Here is a 19833-nt window from a genome sequence, read left to right on the forward strand (position 1 = left end):
GTCTCAAGAGCTCACAGCCCAATCACTCACTTTAAACAGATGTATCGAGACAGTCCACAATAGAGTCATCTTAAGACTTGCAAAATATAGAACAAAAAACTCAATTACACTGCACAAGGACACTAAGGAAAAGCCATCCGTTTAAAATAACTATCTATGTGCATGTGGTGGTCAGGGTGAGGACAAGACTTGAAACAGATTCTGTGTTTTGTAGTTCTGCCCATCACAGACTTCTAGCCTTTGGGCACATCACTGCAGGTGTTTCTGCTTTCCTCCCAACTAGGAAGCGTGTGTCCCATAGCAGTAATTCAAATAAAGCATGATATACTTGATAGCATGACTTGGTCCATAGGAATATTATTGTTGTATCTATTATCTAACCTAAGGGAGTGCCTTTAGGCAAAGCTGTAGGTACTGGTGAAGTGCTAAGGCCTATCTTGATCGTATCCCTGCTGCCTCAGCATCCCCCTGTTCCTGACTGAACCCCTGAAATCCCTTCCAGCACGCTGTCAGTGCTTAGCAAGACTTGCAGTGGAGTCTGCTGTTTCAAGTGGCCTGACTGAGAATTGAGAATGAATAGTGTGTGTGGGGGGGGGGGGATTGCATGCCACCTGTGTCCTTAATAGCATCTGTTAACCACAGTTAACCAGACAAGATTTATAATTCTATCTCAAGGCAAAAAACATTCTTTTAGTTTCATTGTAGTATGCAATCACCTCACTAACTAACTGTGTGATCTTACGGAGTTAGCTCTTGTTTTTCTTACCTAGCCTGCCTGATCCACCTGATACAGTTGGGTGGCAATGAGACCTCTCAGATCTGGGGACAGGGATTCTACCCCTTCTCTCAGTTTGGAAGCCCTGATGCACCTTTAGCAATCACAATCAATCTTTTAATAGTATCTATTTATTTCAGTAGTTTTTAATTCTTTGCATGTGGTAGAAGGCAATGATCTGTAGTTGGTTATTTATAGTAATATCTTAAGAAGTATCACTATATATCTTTATCAGTGAGCAGAGCCATAAGTAGTACTAATGATTTTGCTAGAAATGTAACTCCAAACTCTCGTTTCCGTTTTTTACATATACTCTACATGGAAACTAGATCCCATACGCTGTTTATTACACTGCCTCTGCCCCAATCCTGTTGAGTGCTCTAACACAGCCTAGAGCAGTGTTAGCTGTGATTTGGAAGGTGAGTACTGCTCTTTACTTCCCCTTGTTCCCTAATGTCCAGGCTCTTGTGTTGGCATTAGTTTTGAACCTTGTGCATTGATTACTTTTTTTTTTTCTGTATCTCTAACCTATCTGGTTAAATTTCTCCCTTTTTTCTTTAGGCACATGGATAGTTAGTCAAGATACTGTAATTTTATGGTAGCGCTAATATCAAGTCTAAACAGCAATAAGAACACAAAGCATTTATGAAGCATTCATAATGATGCTAAAGGGATTTCCAAATTCCTGTGACTCTCTCTGTTTGCTTTGAGTAGCTGAATGTCTTCATTTACCATGAGCAGTAACAGGGCTGGAAGGCATGCAGTGTTACAGGAGATCAGACCCACTACTTGGGAAGGGACTAAAAAGTACATTTCTGTTTTTTGGTTTTTTTCTGGCCTGAAAAATCTCTCTCTAGAAGTGGTGTTGTGATTTGATACCATCGTGGCCCGGTATAGACAAAACTCTTATTGTTTTAATAGAACAACAGTGCTTAATCACACAAATAATGGCTTAACAGTTGTGGTTGTTGGGGTCTGGGATCAAGAGATGTTACGTCAGGTTGTGGCTCAGCCATGGATGTACAGCCTTAGCCAATGCAACCAGTTCCTCCTCCATAAACTGGAAGTGATACATCCTTCTTTTAGAAGCGTTATGAGAATAAAATCCATTCTTGATCAGTTTGTGAGGAGTGGATCCTGCTGGCCCCACGACTAGGTATATACCAGCTGAGTAGCTGGCATATAGTAATAATAAAAAATAGCCATGCAATTTTATGGGGAGCAGTACTTGTTGATTACTGTATCACTGCCTTGATACTGTTCACAACAGAAGACAGTGATGATACTATCTTATGCTATATATTATAGAACATGCTCATACTAACCGAACTGAAAAGGTATTTCAGATCTCTTCCCCTCCTGCATTTCATGCTCGGGAATTTTCAAGGATAGGCAGAAATTGCAATACCTTTTCTCAGTTCTGTTTTTAAAGAGTTGACTAAAACAGTATTTTGAAATAGCAAATATAAAATTTATGGAGGGATTTATTGCCTATTTTTTTTCTCCTCTTGAAAAAACAAAGCTGCAGACAAAGTCGGCTGCAGTTGGAAGAGCTGGATAGCTGGCTCGGTGAAGAATGAAGCTGGTAACTTAAGCACTTAGAGAAGGATGCTGGCATGGTCAGAAAAAGCAAACATGCCTCAAGTGGGATTCTAGCAAAATTTAGGTGCCGAGGGACAAAATTGTGATCTTGAAAAACACTGCCCGGTTGCTGGCTAAGCCTCAAAGCATGTAAACCAAGCAAATGCGCTACTTTTTATACTTTAAATACATGGGAACAAGGACTGAACCTAGAGTAACCCTGGCTCTTGTGTGGCCTAACCAGCATACTAGAGTCATGAATCTCCCAGTATTTTTTTCTCTGGTCCTTTCCAGACTACTTTCACTTTTGCATGATAACACAGTTTTAGCAGGAAGGATTGAGGCTGCCCAGCCTAACACAACAGCTAATGCTTAGGACGCTTTCTGCTACAGTAACAAGCACAGGTTTGAAGCCAAGGAGCACCCTGAACCCAGCTTCCTCTACTTTGAGGTGAGTGCTCTGGCTGCTGTGCTGTTGTGTGAAAGGAGTAGTTTTCCCTGCTTCATTTCAAATAGGGGTGCTACTCGATGCCTGGAAAAACAGACATGTTTCTTCAAGAGGGGAGTCTGCACCATGGCCGGGGGAAAGAGTTTTCTTCCAGCTTGGAGTAAGGCCCTGCAGAAGCAGGGTTTAAAGCTTGCGCCTCTCTACGCATGTTTGTTGCTGTTGCACGTTGAGTGCACTGACGTTCAGAAACTACCTACTCAGTGAGCTGTGCTCGTTTAGCACAGGGCCCTAGTTTCTGCTTCAGGGCAAAGTGTGTTGTGTCTAATACTCTTTTGGACGGGACCGGAAAGAACTGGCTGTAGGTGCCCCTTTTAAAAGAAGAGGTATTTGGTGTGGAGGTATTTTTGATTTGCCATGTTCCAAACACCAGTTAGGGGTCAGCGCAGTGGGACTTAATCACAGGCTGGCAGTAAAACATTGTTGTCTTCTTTAGGTACAGCCTGTAAAGCTGGCTCAGAAAACTTGTAATGGACTGTTTAGGTTGAATGATGTGTATTGAAGGTACCCCAAGCAAAACCCAGCTGCTTGCTTCAAGCAGCCTGAGCCCTGCAGGACTCTGAAGCTGTGTCTAGAGTGAATTAGCCAATGCAGGATGCTTTTCTGGGCACTGGGATGCAATTCCTTCTGCTCCACAGGGTCCCTGACCGGCTGATGTTGTCCTGAACACATCCCAGGTGCTGGTGGGAGCTAGCACAGGCCAGCAGTGACCAGCTTGCAGATGCTAGGGTTGGGAGGCAAAGAGACATCGCTGGCATAAAATATGGGCCAACGTGTGCCAACAGGAGCACACCTGGGCATGGTCACCTCAGCCATGCAGGCCTGGCCTGAAGGAAAAGCGTTTTCTCCTCTTCTGGGGAAGTGGGAGTTGTGGCAGGATTTGCCTGCCCACACAGTAGATGTGAGCTGCCAAAGCCTCGCGGATGCAGTGGCGTTTAGGAGAGGATCAGGGCAGTTTGGGAAAAGGTGAGGGACAGCAGTCATAGCAGGGCTGAGTTTGCAGGATGAGGCGTGTGACACGGTCAGTTAGATGAGCTGTGCATCTGTGGGTGGGTTAAAGCAGGGATGTGGGGTGTCAGTGCTTTGTGTGGCCACCATTAAAAAGTTATGTTATGTGCAGCACCCTCTGAAAAGAAACTTCTCAAAATTCCTGCACTCTTTCACTTCAAGGGCTGTTTTAGCTCTCCTGTTAGCTTTTTTCTAGAAAAGGTGCTGGAGGTATTTTTGGTTTGCCACGTTCCAAACACCCGTTAGGGGTCAGGGCAGTGGGACTTAGTCACAGGTTGGCAATAAAATATTGGTGTCTTCTTTAGGTATAGCCCATAAAGCTAGTTCAGAAAACTTGTAATGGACTGTTTTCTCTGTCTTTCAAGTAAATGGATATTTGATAATTAAATACACAGTAGATGTTTGATGCAATTTAAATGTTTCCATAAGTGTTCAGCTTTCTGTAAGTGTTCAGCTACTGAAGGAAAATACATTAAAAAAAAAACTGTAGGGATCGATCTTAAGGTCTTTTGAAAATTTTCCTTCTAGTTTAGTATTAGCTATGAACTTTATTAAATGTTTTATGTGGTCTATGCCAATTAAGAACATTATCATAAAAAGATATCTACCAGTAACCTTAGAAAAAAAGATTTTTGTTGTGCTTTAAACATGAAAGCAGGGTTATTAACAAAATGTGACTTATCAAGTGTAAATAAAATGGCCTGAACAAAATGTGCGTCATTGTACATGCATGCCCTCATTTACCATCTGGTTTCTGTTTTATGACCCTTGCTATGGATTTGTTTTGTGCTAGTGGACAAACAATTGAACAACACTTAAAAATACAAGTTGGAGTGTACCGAAAACTTACAGCAGTCTTTCATGTGCTCTGCATTGTGTGGGAAAAAAACAGTTTATACAACAGATGAGCTGAGCTGTAAACATTCCACCCTGATAATGCCTTCATATAGTCGTATAATTATAATTTCCTGTCCTTTCTCCAGATTTTCCTTGAAGTCCAGTTAAGAATGCAACCAACAGTAAAGTGATGAAGCTGTGCAGCTGAAGAAGCGTTCTTCTGCTTGGTGAAAATGCCTCTTATATTTTGACAACGATTAAAGGACAATGGGGTCAAACACACTTGGGAAGGCTGCAACGTTAGATGAACTTTTGAATGCTTGTATTGAAATGTTTGGTAGGATTTTTCAATATTTTGCTTTGCTGCTGTTCTTGAAATTCATCTTATAATATAACCCCTGCTGCTCTCTGATTTAGCTGATCTTTCCCTTGGCAAACAATATTTCTGTTCTGTAAAATTTTCCATGGTTCATTCTGGCCCACAGTCATATGTGCCAGGATTTTAATCATATGTGTAGCGTAGTAAATTTTTTATTCTCCAGATAATGCACAATGGTGGGTATAGTGTTTTTCAAAATGCTAGCCTTCATCAAGAAAAGTGTTTAATTGAATTATTCAAGGACTTACCTTTAAAAAGAAGTAGGAATTTATTGCTGGCATTGATCAATGTCTTGAGTGGTTACACAGCTGTTTTTCTGACCAGTCCTTACTCTGAAAGGTTTTTCAAATGATCATGCAATAATTGGCAATAATATGACTCCAGGCACACATAATCTTTTTACTCTTATTAAAATGCGATGTACCAGGTTTGAGGGAAAGAAGTGATGAAATAGGCCTTGTTCCATAGCACCATTAATCATGACATATGTCACACTGAAGTCAGTTGAGTTCATGGATGTGCTTAAATGCTTTGAATTGGGGCCTAATTCACAAAAGCTACTTTTAGATTCTCTTGAAGTGCAGGTCAGCTTTTGATTTAAATAAGATACTAATTTGATTTTTTCCCCTTGCAGAGAGAAACAAGTATCTAAAAGCTGATAGAGATTAAAAAATTAAGGGCCAGATCTTGCTACTGAGCCTAGTGCATGCCCATACATCCAGTTTTGTAGACAACCATCAGAACTGTTGTAAATACTTAATCAAAGGTAGCAGGGTCCATATGTTTCCCATCTATTGGAAACCATGCCTCTTCCTTCCATACACTCTCTCTTGACAATGGAACAAATGGTTCCCATTTCATACATGCACATCGACTATTATTTTTTAAAAGAGTAATAGAAAAAAACAAATGTAAGATTTAAGATACTGAGAAACACTGATGGTCAGCCAGCCAGCTAGGAAATAATTCTTTCTATAGTTTCAGAGGCTACATTGCAAAGACACAAGGATCTGTACTGCAGCTGGAGATCAGACCCTAGGCACAGACATGGCATGTTCCTTTGAAACTGAATTCCTTCAGGCAGATCCCTTTTTAATTATCTAATTGTTAATATAAAACTGCAATAAAACAAATATTGTAAGCATATGTAGATAAATCCTCACACTGGTCTTTGGGTGGACTAAAATTAGCACACAATTTTTATAACTTGTGGTTACTGGAACCAGTGTGATCTTGTATCTTGGGGTCAGCTGTAGCTGTTGAAGACGAAAGGTTTATTGTTGCTTCTACCTCTGACTATTACCTTTAGTTTCTTCTTGTGATACCTTTCTTTGGCATGACTTAGGGTAAAGACAAGTTATAAATGATCAAATATTGTGAGGCTTAGTATAAAAAGTTTACAAAATTCTATTAAAATTGGTACGTTTCACTGCCTTTCTTTGCATATGTCTTCTGCATGCTCTATGTATAACATTTAGCTTAGAAGGGTCTATGGGCTGTTTTTCTAGGTATGGCCTGTTGTCTACTCTGACTTTTTTTTCCCCCTTTAAATACCTAGCACTACAGTGTAAGAATAGTTTTCACTGAAAGAGCATTTGTGTGCTTTGGTTTTATTTCCTACCTATTTGGTGGACAATGAACCAACTTCTAATGCTTTATATTTGACTCCATTTGAGGAACAAAAGCTCCTCACTGGTCATGAAAAATGTAGTTAATTCACTTGTTTCTTTTTTGCAGATGACAAAGGAAATCGGTGCTCCAGCCATTTGCCAAGAACCTTTCTTTTAATGCACCGGTGGTATCTGCCTTCCACAGAATTGGCTGGCAAGCTTCTGTCCACATATCCTCTCAGAAAGTCTTGCAAATTGGCACAGAATATTAAAAGCTGATTATTTCTGTGGCTACATGTAAAAAACCTTTGTCAGCTAATTAGCAGCAAACAAGGTTTGGGGGTGAGGTTTTTCAGCCTCAAAGCTTGAAGTCTGTGAGCTTCTTTCTGCTGTTGGTTGTGCACATTGTCCATATGTACAAGTTTGCTGAGGTATACTTTGAATTCGCTTTGAAAAAGCAGAAAAGTATTTCCAGGGAATCTTTTCAAATGTATAATAGCAAGTTGGCATCAGACTCTCATGAACTTTCAGTGATAGTGAAGTACCTAAATGTCATTCATGCCTCTTAAAAATTTCTGTAACCATAAATATTGTCAGTTCTGTTCAACAGAATATTCAGGAACAGTACACAGGCATTATTGCAAGGGCAAAAAATGAAATGTCAGCTAAGAAATAGTATAGCCCAAGATGCTGTGAAAGTGAATGAAACAGCAGAGCATACTGTAATTATCTCTAGAAGAAAAGTTTAGTACTGTTTTAATTCAGCTGGTCTAGTGCTTGGGAAAATAATGCCCATCTTTTAAAACACCAGACACTGCTGTGGATAAGAACAACATTACTAAATCAAGGCACACAAAGCTTTCTTTAACTAGTCCACGTACAGAGATGCCAGTGGGGAGAACTGCAATGAATTCAGATTAAAAATCTGTTATTTCATGAGGTAAGCATGCTTTTGTTCCTCTAGCATTTTGTTTTTATGCTACTGTGAATAATATCATTATAGTTTCTTTTTCTAAAGCTTAAAACTAAACCATGGGAGTGAAACTCTTTTTTTCTTACATGGCCTCCAGTCCAGAGTGAAGAAGGAATTTCTCTGCGTTGAAAACAATGGTTCAAGTAGAGCCATCCAGCCTTTAGGACACAACTTCATTAAGCTAAAAAGTTCACTGAAAACTTGCGCTTTGATTTACCTGGTATTTGCACGTGACTCCTCTTAGAGTGAGGTTAGTGCAGTGCCACACCGAGGAGAGCCACAACCCTCCACTTTATTTCCAGATGTAATCTAGAGTGGTGGAGGAAGGTTGCCTCTGGGCTGTCAGCTTTAGTTCACATAATGCCCTCATAATTTGTGACATCAGGAATGTGTTAGTGATGCCAAAGCTATTACAGGTAGGGTATGTCCTCCTGGTCTTTGTACCAACTGTCTCTGGCCTCGCTTCTGTAGGAAAATGTTCACTTGTTATGCTGTGTTTATGTAGGAACATTTCCCTGTAAAAGACGAAGCATGAGTTTTTAAGCTAACATGATCTAACCTGCTTTCCTCAAACAAAGGCTTTTTCTTCCTTCCTCTGAACTAAGTTATATCAATGTGAAGGAAAGAAAGGGGGATATTTAAAGCAGGACTGATAAAGCCTTTTCCCTCACCCTCTTAAATATCAGAGGAGTGCTCTTGTTTCATGGCTATGATGGTAGAACTTGCATTGAAATTCACACTTTGGTTTTCATTGAAGAATCTTGCCTGAGCACAGTAAGTGTCCTAAGTAAACAAGGGGTAAGTTTTCAGGAATGCAAGTGTCATTTGGATGTCCCTGCAGCATGAGCTGGGCACATGTGCATCTTCTGATGGATCAGTTTAAATTGGCATTTCAAAAAAGTGCTGCTGTGTTCTACTATAATGAGTTAACTGAAGGAAATTATACAATAAAGTGGCTTTTGCATGACATCACCTATTGTTTCATCAGTTGGAGTATTTTGGAATTATTTGAGCATATTGATTCAGTTACTGAGAGAGTTGGCAAAGAAGCCTTTGTTTTACAAGGTCTGTGACTTTCTATTATTAAAGTCTGGAATCTTTCTCTTCAGTGTCGCAGATAATTATCGCAGTGATACGCTGGGGTAATCCACCCTTTTTGCCCTAAAGCCAGGGGGCCTGAAATGTTTGTCAGTCCTGTTGATTGAAATATGGATGTGAGCATATATATGCGGCCACTGAATGTTATATCTGAATGCCTGGGCATCTCTGAACTGCTGTCTGTGGATTTCAGATACTGGATTTTGGAATTTCCTGCAGAATTTAACTTGGATCTTGGGCTTATTCAGTTGACTGAAGAGTTTCGAGAAGTAGCCAGCCAGCTTGGATATGAGGATCACATCCATCTCATTGATATCTCCAGCATGTAAGTATGTCATGAGCTTCAGCATCTTCCTTTCTGTTCTCTTTAACAACAGAATTCCAATTTTGTAAAAATAAAAAAATATTGAGGACCATCTTGATCTTGAGAGCATAAACAAGCAGTTATAAGAAAGATTCTATTCACTTCTAAATTTGAAGTTACCAAAAATAAGAAATTTTAGTTGCAGTAACATAGTTTAGCTGGTGTTACAGTAAGGAGACGATTCTTCTTTTCTGTATTTTTTAATAACAATTGGAAAGATATCATTTTCCTGGCTCTGTGGCAGAGCTAATGCAAATTAAGCAATATTATTTTTTCTTATCAATTTTTGTGCAGAATGACAGGCAATGCAGTGACTGGCACATTGTGTAGATCTTGCATTTTCTCAGGGAAGCTTGAGATTTCTCCTTCTCCCATCAGTAACCTGCTTTTTTTTTTCTAACAATTTTCTGTATATGTCTTTGCTATGATTTAACTGAACAGTCTTTAGCATTCTCAGTTGTAGCTTTCTTGCATCAAAATGATTACAGCCTTACTTCCTTGACACCCTGAAATTAAACTTACCTTTTTAACATCACCAGACAGGCCCTTGTATCTCACCTGATATTGTGGATTTTCTTTTAAAATATGGCATGTGCGTAGTAATCTTTCTTTATTTAAAGATTTGTATAGTGACCTGGAAGGACAGCACTATTAATCTCAGTGAGGGTTGCAAGATTTCCTGCAAGAAAAATACCAGTGAAATCACATGAATATTGGCTGTTAAACCTTCATTTTAAAATAATAAATTAGAAATGCTATGAAGTGCTATTACTGTTTTTGGGTAGAGATTATTCTGTTGGCTGGAAGCAAATGATTTGCCTTTTAATCCACCCCCTTAATCTTATTGTTTGTTAGCTGTTTGACTGTGTTTCTGCTGTTCTATTATTTCATGGACCTGTGGTTCTACAGAGTAAAAATAAATCCTTGATGTTATTGAAGTCCTTTTTTTTTTTTCTTAATCAGAATTTTATATGGCCTGTTCTTCTTGAAATGTAGTTGCTAGGCATTTTTGAATTATCATTTCCTGTACCGCAGAGAAGAATACTTTGTTCTTGGGTTCTGGCAGAAACCTGCTGTTGTGTAGCACTTGTGGTAGTGCCTCTGAAACTCTCATCTTCCATTATGTACCTGAACGAGTCTTACTCTGAGTGTTTGGAATGTGCTGAGTGTTGTAGATCAGATAACTCTTGGTCTGTCTCATGGTAATTTTATACTATATGTGCAAATTGTAGGCTGCACCCAAACAGAAATGAGTATGGTACTTATTTTTCTGTTGCAGTCCTTCCTATGACTGGATGAGAAGAGTTACACAGAGGAAAAGGATTTCCAAGAAAGGAAAAGCCTGCCTGCTGTTTGACCATCTGGAGCCCATTGAGCTAGCTGAACATCTCACTTTTCTGGAGCATAAATCTTTTAGAAGAATTTCTGTAAGAAACCTACAACTTTTTCACTTGCAATTAAGAGCCTGTCCTTCAAGAGAGCGTTTGTATGGTTCAACATGTACAACTTTTTTCCCATTACATTTCAATGTAGTAAATCTTTGTAATCCTTCATATGACATCCATAGCCATGGCCGGACCAGCACTTCCTTTCTCTTTTTCATGACTGACCATTTTACTCATAGAAATTAATTTTGTGCATAAATTCTCGGCAAGAATTACTGCTAAGAGCTACTGCAGCCATGTACAGGGATTATTTTGATCAAACTAATATTATAGCTCCAATTCTTCAGATGCTTTTTTTCCCTTGAGGAAAATAGTTAATTAGTTTTCTGGAAACACTGGAGCCTTTGCATCAAATTATTTTTGAAAAGACTGAAATATGTATAGCCATTCTGTAGTCTCCATTCACAGTCCCAACCATTTTTTCAGAAACTGTCCTTTCATTTGCCAACTAGTATTAGACCCAGGTTCAAGGGACATCATGAGGTCTCTAATCCAACCTCCTGCCCAAATCATAGTCAGCTCTGAGATCAAACCAGGTTCCTCAGGGCTTTATCCAGTCAGGTCTTGAAAACCTCCAAATATAGAGACTGCACAACCACTCCGTGCTCCTCCTCCCTGAGCTTGGGTGATCCCTTGCCCTCCCACACTCTCTGTTTCCTTGGCAGTATATTTCTACCTTTGCTGCTCCATCAGTCTGATGCTCCTGACACACAATGCCTTTCCATTTTTAAAGGACAGTTGAAAATACTTCCCAGACATTTAGAGAAATTTAATTCTTGGGATCAGTAGCTTTCCCATGGAAAACTATATCTATGAACACACAAGGACTGAACAGTAACCTGAAAAGGAGCACAATTTAGCAGGACTTAAACTCTTTCTAATGCAGAAATTTCTTGAAATAGGAGAAAAAAATGGCTGCATAACTTGCTTCTTGGGCTGCAGTTCAGGCTCCCAAGAAGAGTGACAAAGCTCCTATTGATTTCAGTGGTGCCAAGATCTCGCTCTTTACATAACGGCGAAGTTAGTCAGGATATTGGAAAGGGATGGAAACTCTTATCTACATGCTTATAGCTTGTGGCATTAGAGAATTTCTATAAAATATCATGCCAGCAGAATGTAAAGTAAAACCACATAGATTAAAAAGTTGTAAGTATTGAGTAAATTGTGGGAAAGATAATTTCGTGGAGGTAATAATCATGTTCTTCATGCTTGTCCATGCATTAACTGACACACAAACACTGAAGTTTTTCTTTTGTTTTTATTTGTTTTTACTTGAATGACCAACTTAAAACTTTTAAGAAAGAACTGATCTGCAGCAGGGACTTTTGGTAGGATCTGAGTGGTAACCGCTTTCTAAACAAGAGGACTTTTTAAAAGGAAAAATAGTAAAAGCTTCACTTTGATTCTTACACCATGCATTTTTTACTGAAAATGCCTTTCTTCTGTTAGTTTACAGACTACCAAAGCTATGTGATCCACGGCTGCTTGGAGAACAATCCCACTTTGGAGAGATCTATTGCTTTATTTAATGGTATCTCCAAATGGGTCCAGCTCATGGTTCTCAGCAAACCAACACCCCAGCAAAGGGCAGAAGTAATCACAAAGTTTATCAATGTTGCACAGGTGAGTCTCACATGTGAGTCTTTTTCCTCTAGTAGAAAGCAATAATACAGATGGAGACTGCAGAAGACAAATGAACTGGATGCTCTTTTTATTGCTTGCTCAATGAACAGGAGCTAGTCTAATAAAAAATGAAACACTGAATTGTTTGGTTATGTCCCCTGGTCTAGTCATTTCTGTTTTAGCGGTGATAGGTTGGGTGGCAGTGATAGGTTGTCTGCCTGAGCTTGTGCTGTGTGACACTGGCCAGCTGCCCCATGATCCTTTGATATTTAGTTTTGTGTGATTAATCTCTCCTGCAGAAGCTCCTTCATCTCCAGAACTTCAACACACTGATGGCAGTTGTGGGAGGTCTAAGCCACAGCTCTATTTCTCGCCTGAAAGAAACTCATTCTCATCTGTCTTCAGAAGTCACAAAGGTATGGTTGACTCTAGAACAGACATGTATTACACAGAACATCCCTTCTTTGAGGTCTGATGGGTTCTGCAGTGCAGGTGTTTCACCAGCACAACACTTGGATCATGGCAGGGTGCCCGAAAAGGTTCCTTCTGGTGGGAAAGGATTGGCTCGTGGAGATCCTCTGTTTGATTGCCTGTGCTGAGGAGGAAATCAGCATCACCAGCACTCTGACATGAGTTGCACTCATTTAAAACAGATTAAGGAAATTGTATAAATGTTCTCAGAGACTTGCTTCTGTGGCTGTTTGTAGGACTGGAATGAAATGACGGAGCTGGTCTCTTCCAATGGAAACTACTGCAACTACCGCAAGGCTTTTGCTGACTGTGTTGGCTTCAAAATTCCCATTTTAGGAGTTCACTTGAAAGACTTGATTGCTGTCCATGTCATCTTTCCTGACTGGATAGATGACAACAAAGTAAACATAGTGAAAATGCAGCAGCTTTCCATCACCTTGAGTGAACTGGTTTCCATGCAAACTGCCTCTCATCATTTAGAGCCTAATATGGATTTAATTAACCTGCTAACTGTAAGTATAAATTCTAATTCACTTCAGTTATTCAGAAGTTGAATAGGGGTCAGCAGGGAGCTGGTGGGTCAATAGGGAGTCGACAGGGTATTCATATCTATAAAGATAAATGCACTTTGTTGTCTCGGTTTTGTAAAAGGGGAGGGAGAGGATACAAAATAGAAACGAGTTCACATGAGATATGAATAAAGCTGAAGAGAGTTTCATTAATGGAGTACATGATGGCTGGATGCCAAAGCAGAAAAGGCATTGTGTCAATTACATTTTTTAAGAACGACAGAAGGGGGAGAGTTGTTTAGAGAAATAAAAACCACATTCTGACTCGGTATTTTAGGTTTATGTCTCCTATGCAAAGATCTGATGAGATCTTGACATGGCTGTGTAAGTAACATTCTTACTTGTGCGTAATTCTGTTCTCCCTTCTCTATGCTTTGAATTCAATACAGTAGTCTTCCTATCCACTGAATAAACATATCCTTGTATGTTGTTAAACAGCTTCCACCATCCCTCCGCTTTTTCCTCCCCTTCTCCCTTGAGAGTGGCTACATTTTGGGGGGATTGAAATGTGTACATACAGATTAGAGAGATGGATTTGAATGACTGATTTCAAATCAAAGAATAGTGAGATTTCAAAGAACACTGAATAAAACCTATTCAAACTTGAAAAATTTTAGCACACAGAGAGTTTTACTGAGCAAATAAATTCAGTGGTTAGTCTCCTGTTTTGAGCTAGTCAAAAACAAAATAATGTGTTTGGGGGGTTGTTTCCTTTTAAAGCCCTGACCGACAATGCTAGAAAGAATTCCTTGTAATTCCCATTTTTTGGTATCTAGGCAATGACTGCCATTTTAATAACTACTACATTTTTCTTTGTTTTAAAATATACTGAAGCATGTTGCCTGAACCTATAAGTCAAATCTTGTTTCTGTTGAAATTCAGTCTGTTTAGCACTGATCTTAAGTGGACCAGTATTTGACCCAGCACCACAGTTTGTTCAGCCCATGGGCAAAAAACAGTATTTTGAAATTAAGGGGGAACCTGTGAAACCTGAAAAAAGGAATGATGTTTGTTATAAAACAGTTCATGTTGCAAGAAAATAAAAGAAAGCCACATCATCACCTAAGAATAGTCTGAAACATGTCACATTGAGTAAAGGACTTTCTTATACGTAATCTTTTTATAGTGTTTCTGTTCTTGCTATTTCAACTTTGTCTTTCAGATCTCTAACCCAGATCAAAAGAGAAAGTGTTTACTCTAAGTCATTACAAGTCTTTATTTAAATGAACTTACAAGTAGACAAGGTCTGTGTGTAACTAGGACAGGTTTGAGAATTCTTCCAGTGTTTCTGCTTATTTTGTTGGAGAGCATAAGCTTCTTGAGACCAAGCTTTTCTCCAAAGTGTTTTTTTTTCCCCTTTCAGATGGCAGAAAAAGCCAGGCCAAGCTAGATCAAAGCCAGGGAAGTAATATGGCTACATTTGAATAGATGAATCCAGAGTAGGCAATGTCTCAGCATTCACTTGGTGGGGAGGTGGGAGCTAAATTCCAGCTTTTCCTCGTTTAGGTCACAGATTTGACCACTGCTGTCTCATTCTAGGTGAATGCCTTGACCAGAGGGCTAGTGGGCAGGAGCTTTAGAACTCTTTTTCTACATGTTTTCCTTTTAAAAGCTCAAAGATATACATATCTAGAAATTAAGCAGAGGTTATAGTTTATGATGGATTTATGCTGGAACTGCTCAGGTACAGGGTTTTGCACTATAGAGAATGAGGAACATAAGTCTGAGCTTGGGGCTGCCATTGGTGTGGATGGACCTGTGGCTTCATTGAAATGGGGAATGGGAAAGGTTTGGGGAATAGGAAAACCTTCTCTTGTTTTACTTTGTATATAGCAAACTGGGAACCAGTCCTAACCACCGTTAGTGGGGCAGCAGGGAGAAGGGACCATGTATTGTCCACTGCAGCAACTCTCTAATTAAAAGTGTTAGACTATAAAGACAGATATTTTTCTTCCTGTTTTGTTGTATTAAGGATTGAGAGTTGCTTTTTTATCTCATGCCGTATCACTCTTTCCCTTCCCTGGTCACTTCTGAAAGCTCATAGCATCTTACAGCACTGGCTATGAGTATACAGAAGTGGAGCCTCAGACTTTAGAGAACTGAGCAATAAGAAACTGAGCCCAAAAGGACAGAAATTAGACAATGTGAAGTGAGAGATAGAAGCTGAACCACTGCTGACATTTTCAATATCTGTTCTTCTCTCTTTTGTGTGATGACCTGTATTTCAGAAGGAGCTGAATGCTTCAGGTTTTTCCAAGACCTTGCAGGTTCATATCCATCATTATATCAGCCTGAGCGCATGTATTTTACCCGTCTGTCTCTTTTTATATATATATATTTTCCTCTTTTTGTTTCCTGCATAATGTTAGGGATTTTATTTATATTTATATAATACTTCATTCAGTATATTGCATTTACTAGTAGAAGGAGTTGAGTAAAAGACAGGCAATTTTTCACTTATGATGCTCTGATGTATTCATTCCTAGTATAACTCTGCTGAGTTCAGTTACCATTGAGCCAATCTGATTGCAACTAAATGAAACTGCATGCTGCAGTGTTAATTGCAGACCCAATCGTGGGTTAAATTTAACTTGCGTTGCTTTTTTCTGTTGTCGGGATACATGTCATGAATCATGAACAGGATGGTGTCTCTTTAGTAGTGATGAAGACAGCCCTAGGTGTCTTCATCCTAAAACCTTCCCTAGGTGATTCTGTCCTCGCAAGGTGATTCTGTCCTCGCAGTAGTCATTAGAAGCATAGCTGTGAGTCAAGTATGTGAGATTTTTGTGGGATTTTTTGATTTAATACAGTGACCCCTGGGAAGGATAAAAACCAATTTCTACAAAAAGCTCCTGGACCTGGATTTCGGTACATCTCATAATATTATGAATAGTCTCATTTTTCTTCCAGTGTGTAAACTTTGTCCTTATTTGTACCGTATGAATACACTACAGTACATTTTTTAACATTGTTAACATTATTACTGTTCTTAAACAGGAATAATGAACTTATGCAGTAGATGAAATATTTTTGTCTTTCTGTTAGTAAGGATGTTTTAAATTGTAGGCTGGGGTCAGAGAAAGGGAAGAAGAAAAGCTAGGATTGCAGCCCAAAGCTGACAAGGACTGCAGACTAAAAATAGTTGACCTTGCTACATGCAAATCGTCTTTCAGCAGATTTAGCCTCCCTTGCTGTTACAGTCATCCTCAGTTGTCAGAGACTGAAGAAATAGTTATTCAATTTATTGCAATGTTCTCCCTCTCCAATACAAACTCTGCAAAAAGTTTTCTGATCTCTAACGTAGAGAAACTCCCTTTCAAAACTAGTAAATGTGTATACGTGTGCACAGTGCTCTTCCTTTGTGTGTGAATCAGCTGATCCAACTATTTGTTAACTTCCTCTGTTCTCCCATTAAGTCACTTCTATCTGGGCAAACCTTGGTAGGTTTTTTGTCCTGGTGGCAACGTGTAAATCTCTTCTCTGGACTCCATCCCTTACAGGACTGCCTCTTACACCGCACTTAGCAAGTGCTAACAGTTTGGCCCATGCTTGCTTGACAAGTAGATTGTTGGATACTGATTTGCCAGTCATACAGCTCCCACAACAAGATAAAATGGGTATCTCAGGCATAGAGATAGTGATAGTAAACTTCAGGCCACATGGACAAGGGGCTTACAGGCATTTTTCAGGTGCTGTCATGCATGTAGACCAAAAGGCTGAATGGCGAAAAAGGGAACTTGAATCTCTCTGGCTTCAGTGGTAGGTGCTGAATGATCGGCTTTTTGTAAAGTTGGAGTTCTCCCTTATTTTAGGTGCCTACACAAAAACTCAGAAGCCTGCTCTTCCCCACCCCTACCCCAGTCTCATGGTCAGCGTAAAAATCAATTCCTAACTCACAAAATTTTCACTTTGAACAACTACCTGAAACAAGCCAGTATTTTGCATGAAAATTAAAATGCCAGAAATAAAGCAAAAGTGTGTTGTATGAAGGGTGGTGAGACAAGTGCCAGGTTTACTGTGGCGTAGGAGACCATGAAAGCTGAGAAAGCTTTCAGTGATGCAGGCCTTAACTTGGTCATGTGTAAAGTAGACTGAATCATCTGGGCAGGACAACTGAATACGGCATAACTCAGCTACCAAGGAGCCAGAGCACCTTAAGCAAAGATGGAATAACTTTTTAGCACATGCTTTTTCTTAGTCTGTGTTGTTCTTCCTCCTTTCATGAATTATTGGCCACATTTGTCCCATCTCCATTGACCCTGCAGCCAGTTCTGTGCCGGTCCCTGGCCTCTGAAACCTGTAGCTAAGAAGCAGAAGGTGTAAAAGGGAACCTAAGCACATGCTTTTCAGTGCAACAGGGAGGAATGCTATCTCTACTGACATTTTCTTTATTAGAAAACTTATATTTGGAAAGCAAGTTTAGGTGAGTTCATTACCTGCTGTGCAGTGTTTTCACATTCTTTTCATTTTACAACATGAATAAGTGCCGGTGGGGAAACGTTTCATTGCTTTCAACAGACTGGAATTGGTTGTCAGTCTTTTCACTAGTCTACTAGTCTTTTTACACCAACTGAGTTTGAACACATTTGGTGCCACCATTTTCCCCCCACTATTTTTAGGTCTTAACAGCTATTTAACTATCCTGTTCTGAGACTGTATGCAAATAACTGGAAAGTCCCAGTCGTTTGTACAGTCCAGTGAAGAGAGTGAAAAATATCTAAACAATCAAATTGAAAGTCACCCTCCCCAACTTGTCTTCAGTAAGTTCCATTTCTAAAAAATAGTCACGCCTTTTTTGGTTTCCTTCCCTCACCCCCCAAAAATTGCTTGGAAAAATAGGACATCAATGACAATCCAGTTAGAATGGAATCTACCGTCCTTTGTAAAAGTTGTCCTAGGAAAATTCATACTACATTTTGTCTGTCCCTGCAAAATTGTAACTAAAATATAAGATGAGAGCTTATGTAACTACTGCTTGGTTGTCATGCTTGTACGTTTTTGCTATTATTTGAAGCACCTGTACTAGATGATATTTTGTCCTCCATTTATGCTTAGACATTGTGCCTAATGAACTTATAAACTCTGCTCATTAGAAGGCCAGATAACTCACAGAGGGGAGATACAAACCTGCTCAGTAAATATTAATGTATTTCCATCCCCAAATACATATCTTGCTCATCTTCCCTACTAACAAAACTGTGGTCTTTAGTAGGAACAGGGCAAAGCCTTTTGAATTCAAAACTATGAATTCTGCTGTCAGTGCCAGGCTGATCTGATAAATATAATTTACTCCAGCTGATTTCTGCTTATTTATACCACAAGAGAACCCAAGACTACAGTCATTGAATAGAGAAGTACATGAACAATATTAGTTACGGCAGTTAGTGGATCTGCATTAATTTTGGGATAGGCCCTTACATTTGGGAACGGGGTGCTAGTTCTGTCTTACCATTACACAAAATTCTGCCTAAATGAAGGTTGTTTCTAGTGGTGGTTCTACGATATAATGTCATTGGTCCTGTTCGTTGCTAATCCAGCACTCCAGTCTCTTTAAAAATAACTCTCTGTCACAGTCATTTAGTCGGTAATAATTCTATCTGCCTGCTGTGAAACATCTTTTAACTCGATCTTAGCTTAATTGGGGATTTGCACGGTAGATGATGACTTCAAATCATGGCAGTTACTCCAAAGCCAATTAACACAGGGCCACGATCACAGGAAACATGCAATGGCCGCTTCCTCTCATTGCGTGACATTAGCCACAGTGCTGATTATTTTTCTCCTACATCACACTGAGCAAGGAGGAATTTACTGCAGACCTGCATCAGCGCTAGACCACAAGTAAAAAAACCAAACAGTTTCATTTTACTTTGACTGTATTTGTGCCCCTTCTTTTCTCTCAAAAAATCCTCTAGTCTGGGAGAAGAATGGGCATGTGGAAGAAATAGCTGTCATTTATCTAAAAACAGAAGCTGAAAGGGAATCTACCCTACTCGGTGAGAGGGGACTGGGAATAGGCAAAGCTGGACTGGAGTAACGGGGATTGCTGCTCACGGCTGGAGACCTTGGCTGCATCAACAGCAGGGTCAAACCTGGCCTGTGCCTCACAGGCTTGCATCTGTGCTCGGCTCTTGCCTGACACTTTCTGAAGAGGCTTCCCACCTCCTCACTTTCGTGCACCGTCTCGTCTCTGTAGAAGAGCTGCAATATTCTGACCCTTCTTCAGGTCAAGGAAAATCATAAAATTTCATTGGAACACAGTGCGAATTACTCCTAGTATTTTCCTCATACGCTTAACAAACTTTAAGGTGTCGTTACCAACTTTTACATCAGGAGAGTTAGAGAGCAACAGAGTATTTCCTTTTTGGGCCTTGACAGAATTAAAGAACCTGTAGTAATGGCATGTGGTTGACAAATCACATGTTTATAGCAAGAAAAAGTGGTCTGTACTGGCTTTCTCTGCCTGTTCTAGAAGAAATTCATGTAGTAACAGGAACTGTGGTAAAACTCTAGAAATCCTGCAAATTGCATCCTCAACTATTAATCCTGGCAGCCTGATCTCGTTCACCCCCATTCAGTCAGTATGGGGATGGAA

The 19833-nt window shown here is 39.7% G+C and overlaps 1 protein-coding gene across 7 annotated transcripts in view; it reads left to right on the forward strand.

The window, feature by feature from the left end:
• Nucleotides 1–19833, forward strand: part of RASGRP3 (RAS guanyl releasing protein 3) — a 68575-nt gene that overhangs the window by 29414 nt on the left and 19328 nt on the right. For 4 of the 7 annotated variants that reach the window (XM_064509481.1, XM_064509474.1, XM_064509477.1 and 1 more), the window contains exons 3-11: nt 1105–1194; nt 4853–5043; nt 6823–6919; nt 7567–7635; nt 8960–9091; nt 10410–10557; nt 12025–12198; nt 12498–12614; nt 12906–13181. In XM_064509481.1, coding sequence (XP_064365551.1) covers nt 4974–5043; nt 6823–6919; nt 7567–7635; nt 8960–9091; nt 10410–10557; nt 12025–12198; nt 12498–12614; nt 12906–13181 — 1083 coding nt within the window. In that variant the 5' untranslated portion in view covers nt 1105–1194; nt 4853–4973. The remainder of the gene's footprint in view (nt 1–1104; nt 1195–4852; nt 5044–6822; nt 6920–7566; nt 7636–8959; nt 9092–10409; nt 10558–12024; nt 12199–12497; nt 12615–12905; nt 13182–19833) is intronic. The other 3 variants (XM_064509478.1, XM_064509480.1, XM_064509479.1) reach the window with 1 other exon arrangement.

Source organism: Dromaius novaehollandiae, chromosome 3 (genome assembly GCF_036370855.1).
Source record: "Dromaius novaehollandiae isolate bDroNov1 chromosome 3, bDroNov1.hap1, whole genome shotgun sequence".
Classification (NCBI taxonomy): Eukaryota; Metazoa; Chordata; class Aves; order Casuariiformes; family Dromaiidae; genus Dromaius; species Dromaius novaehollandiae.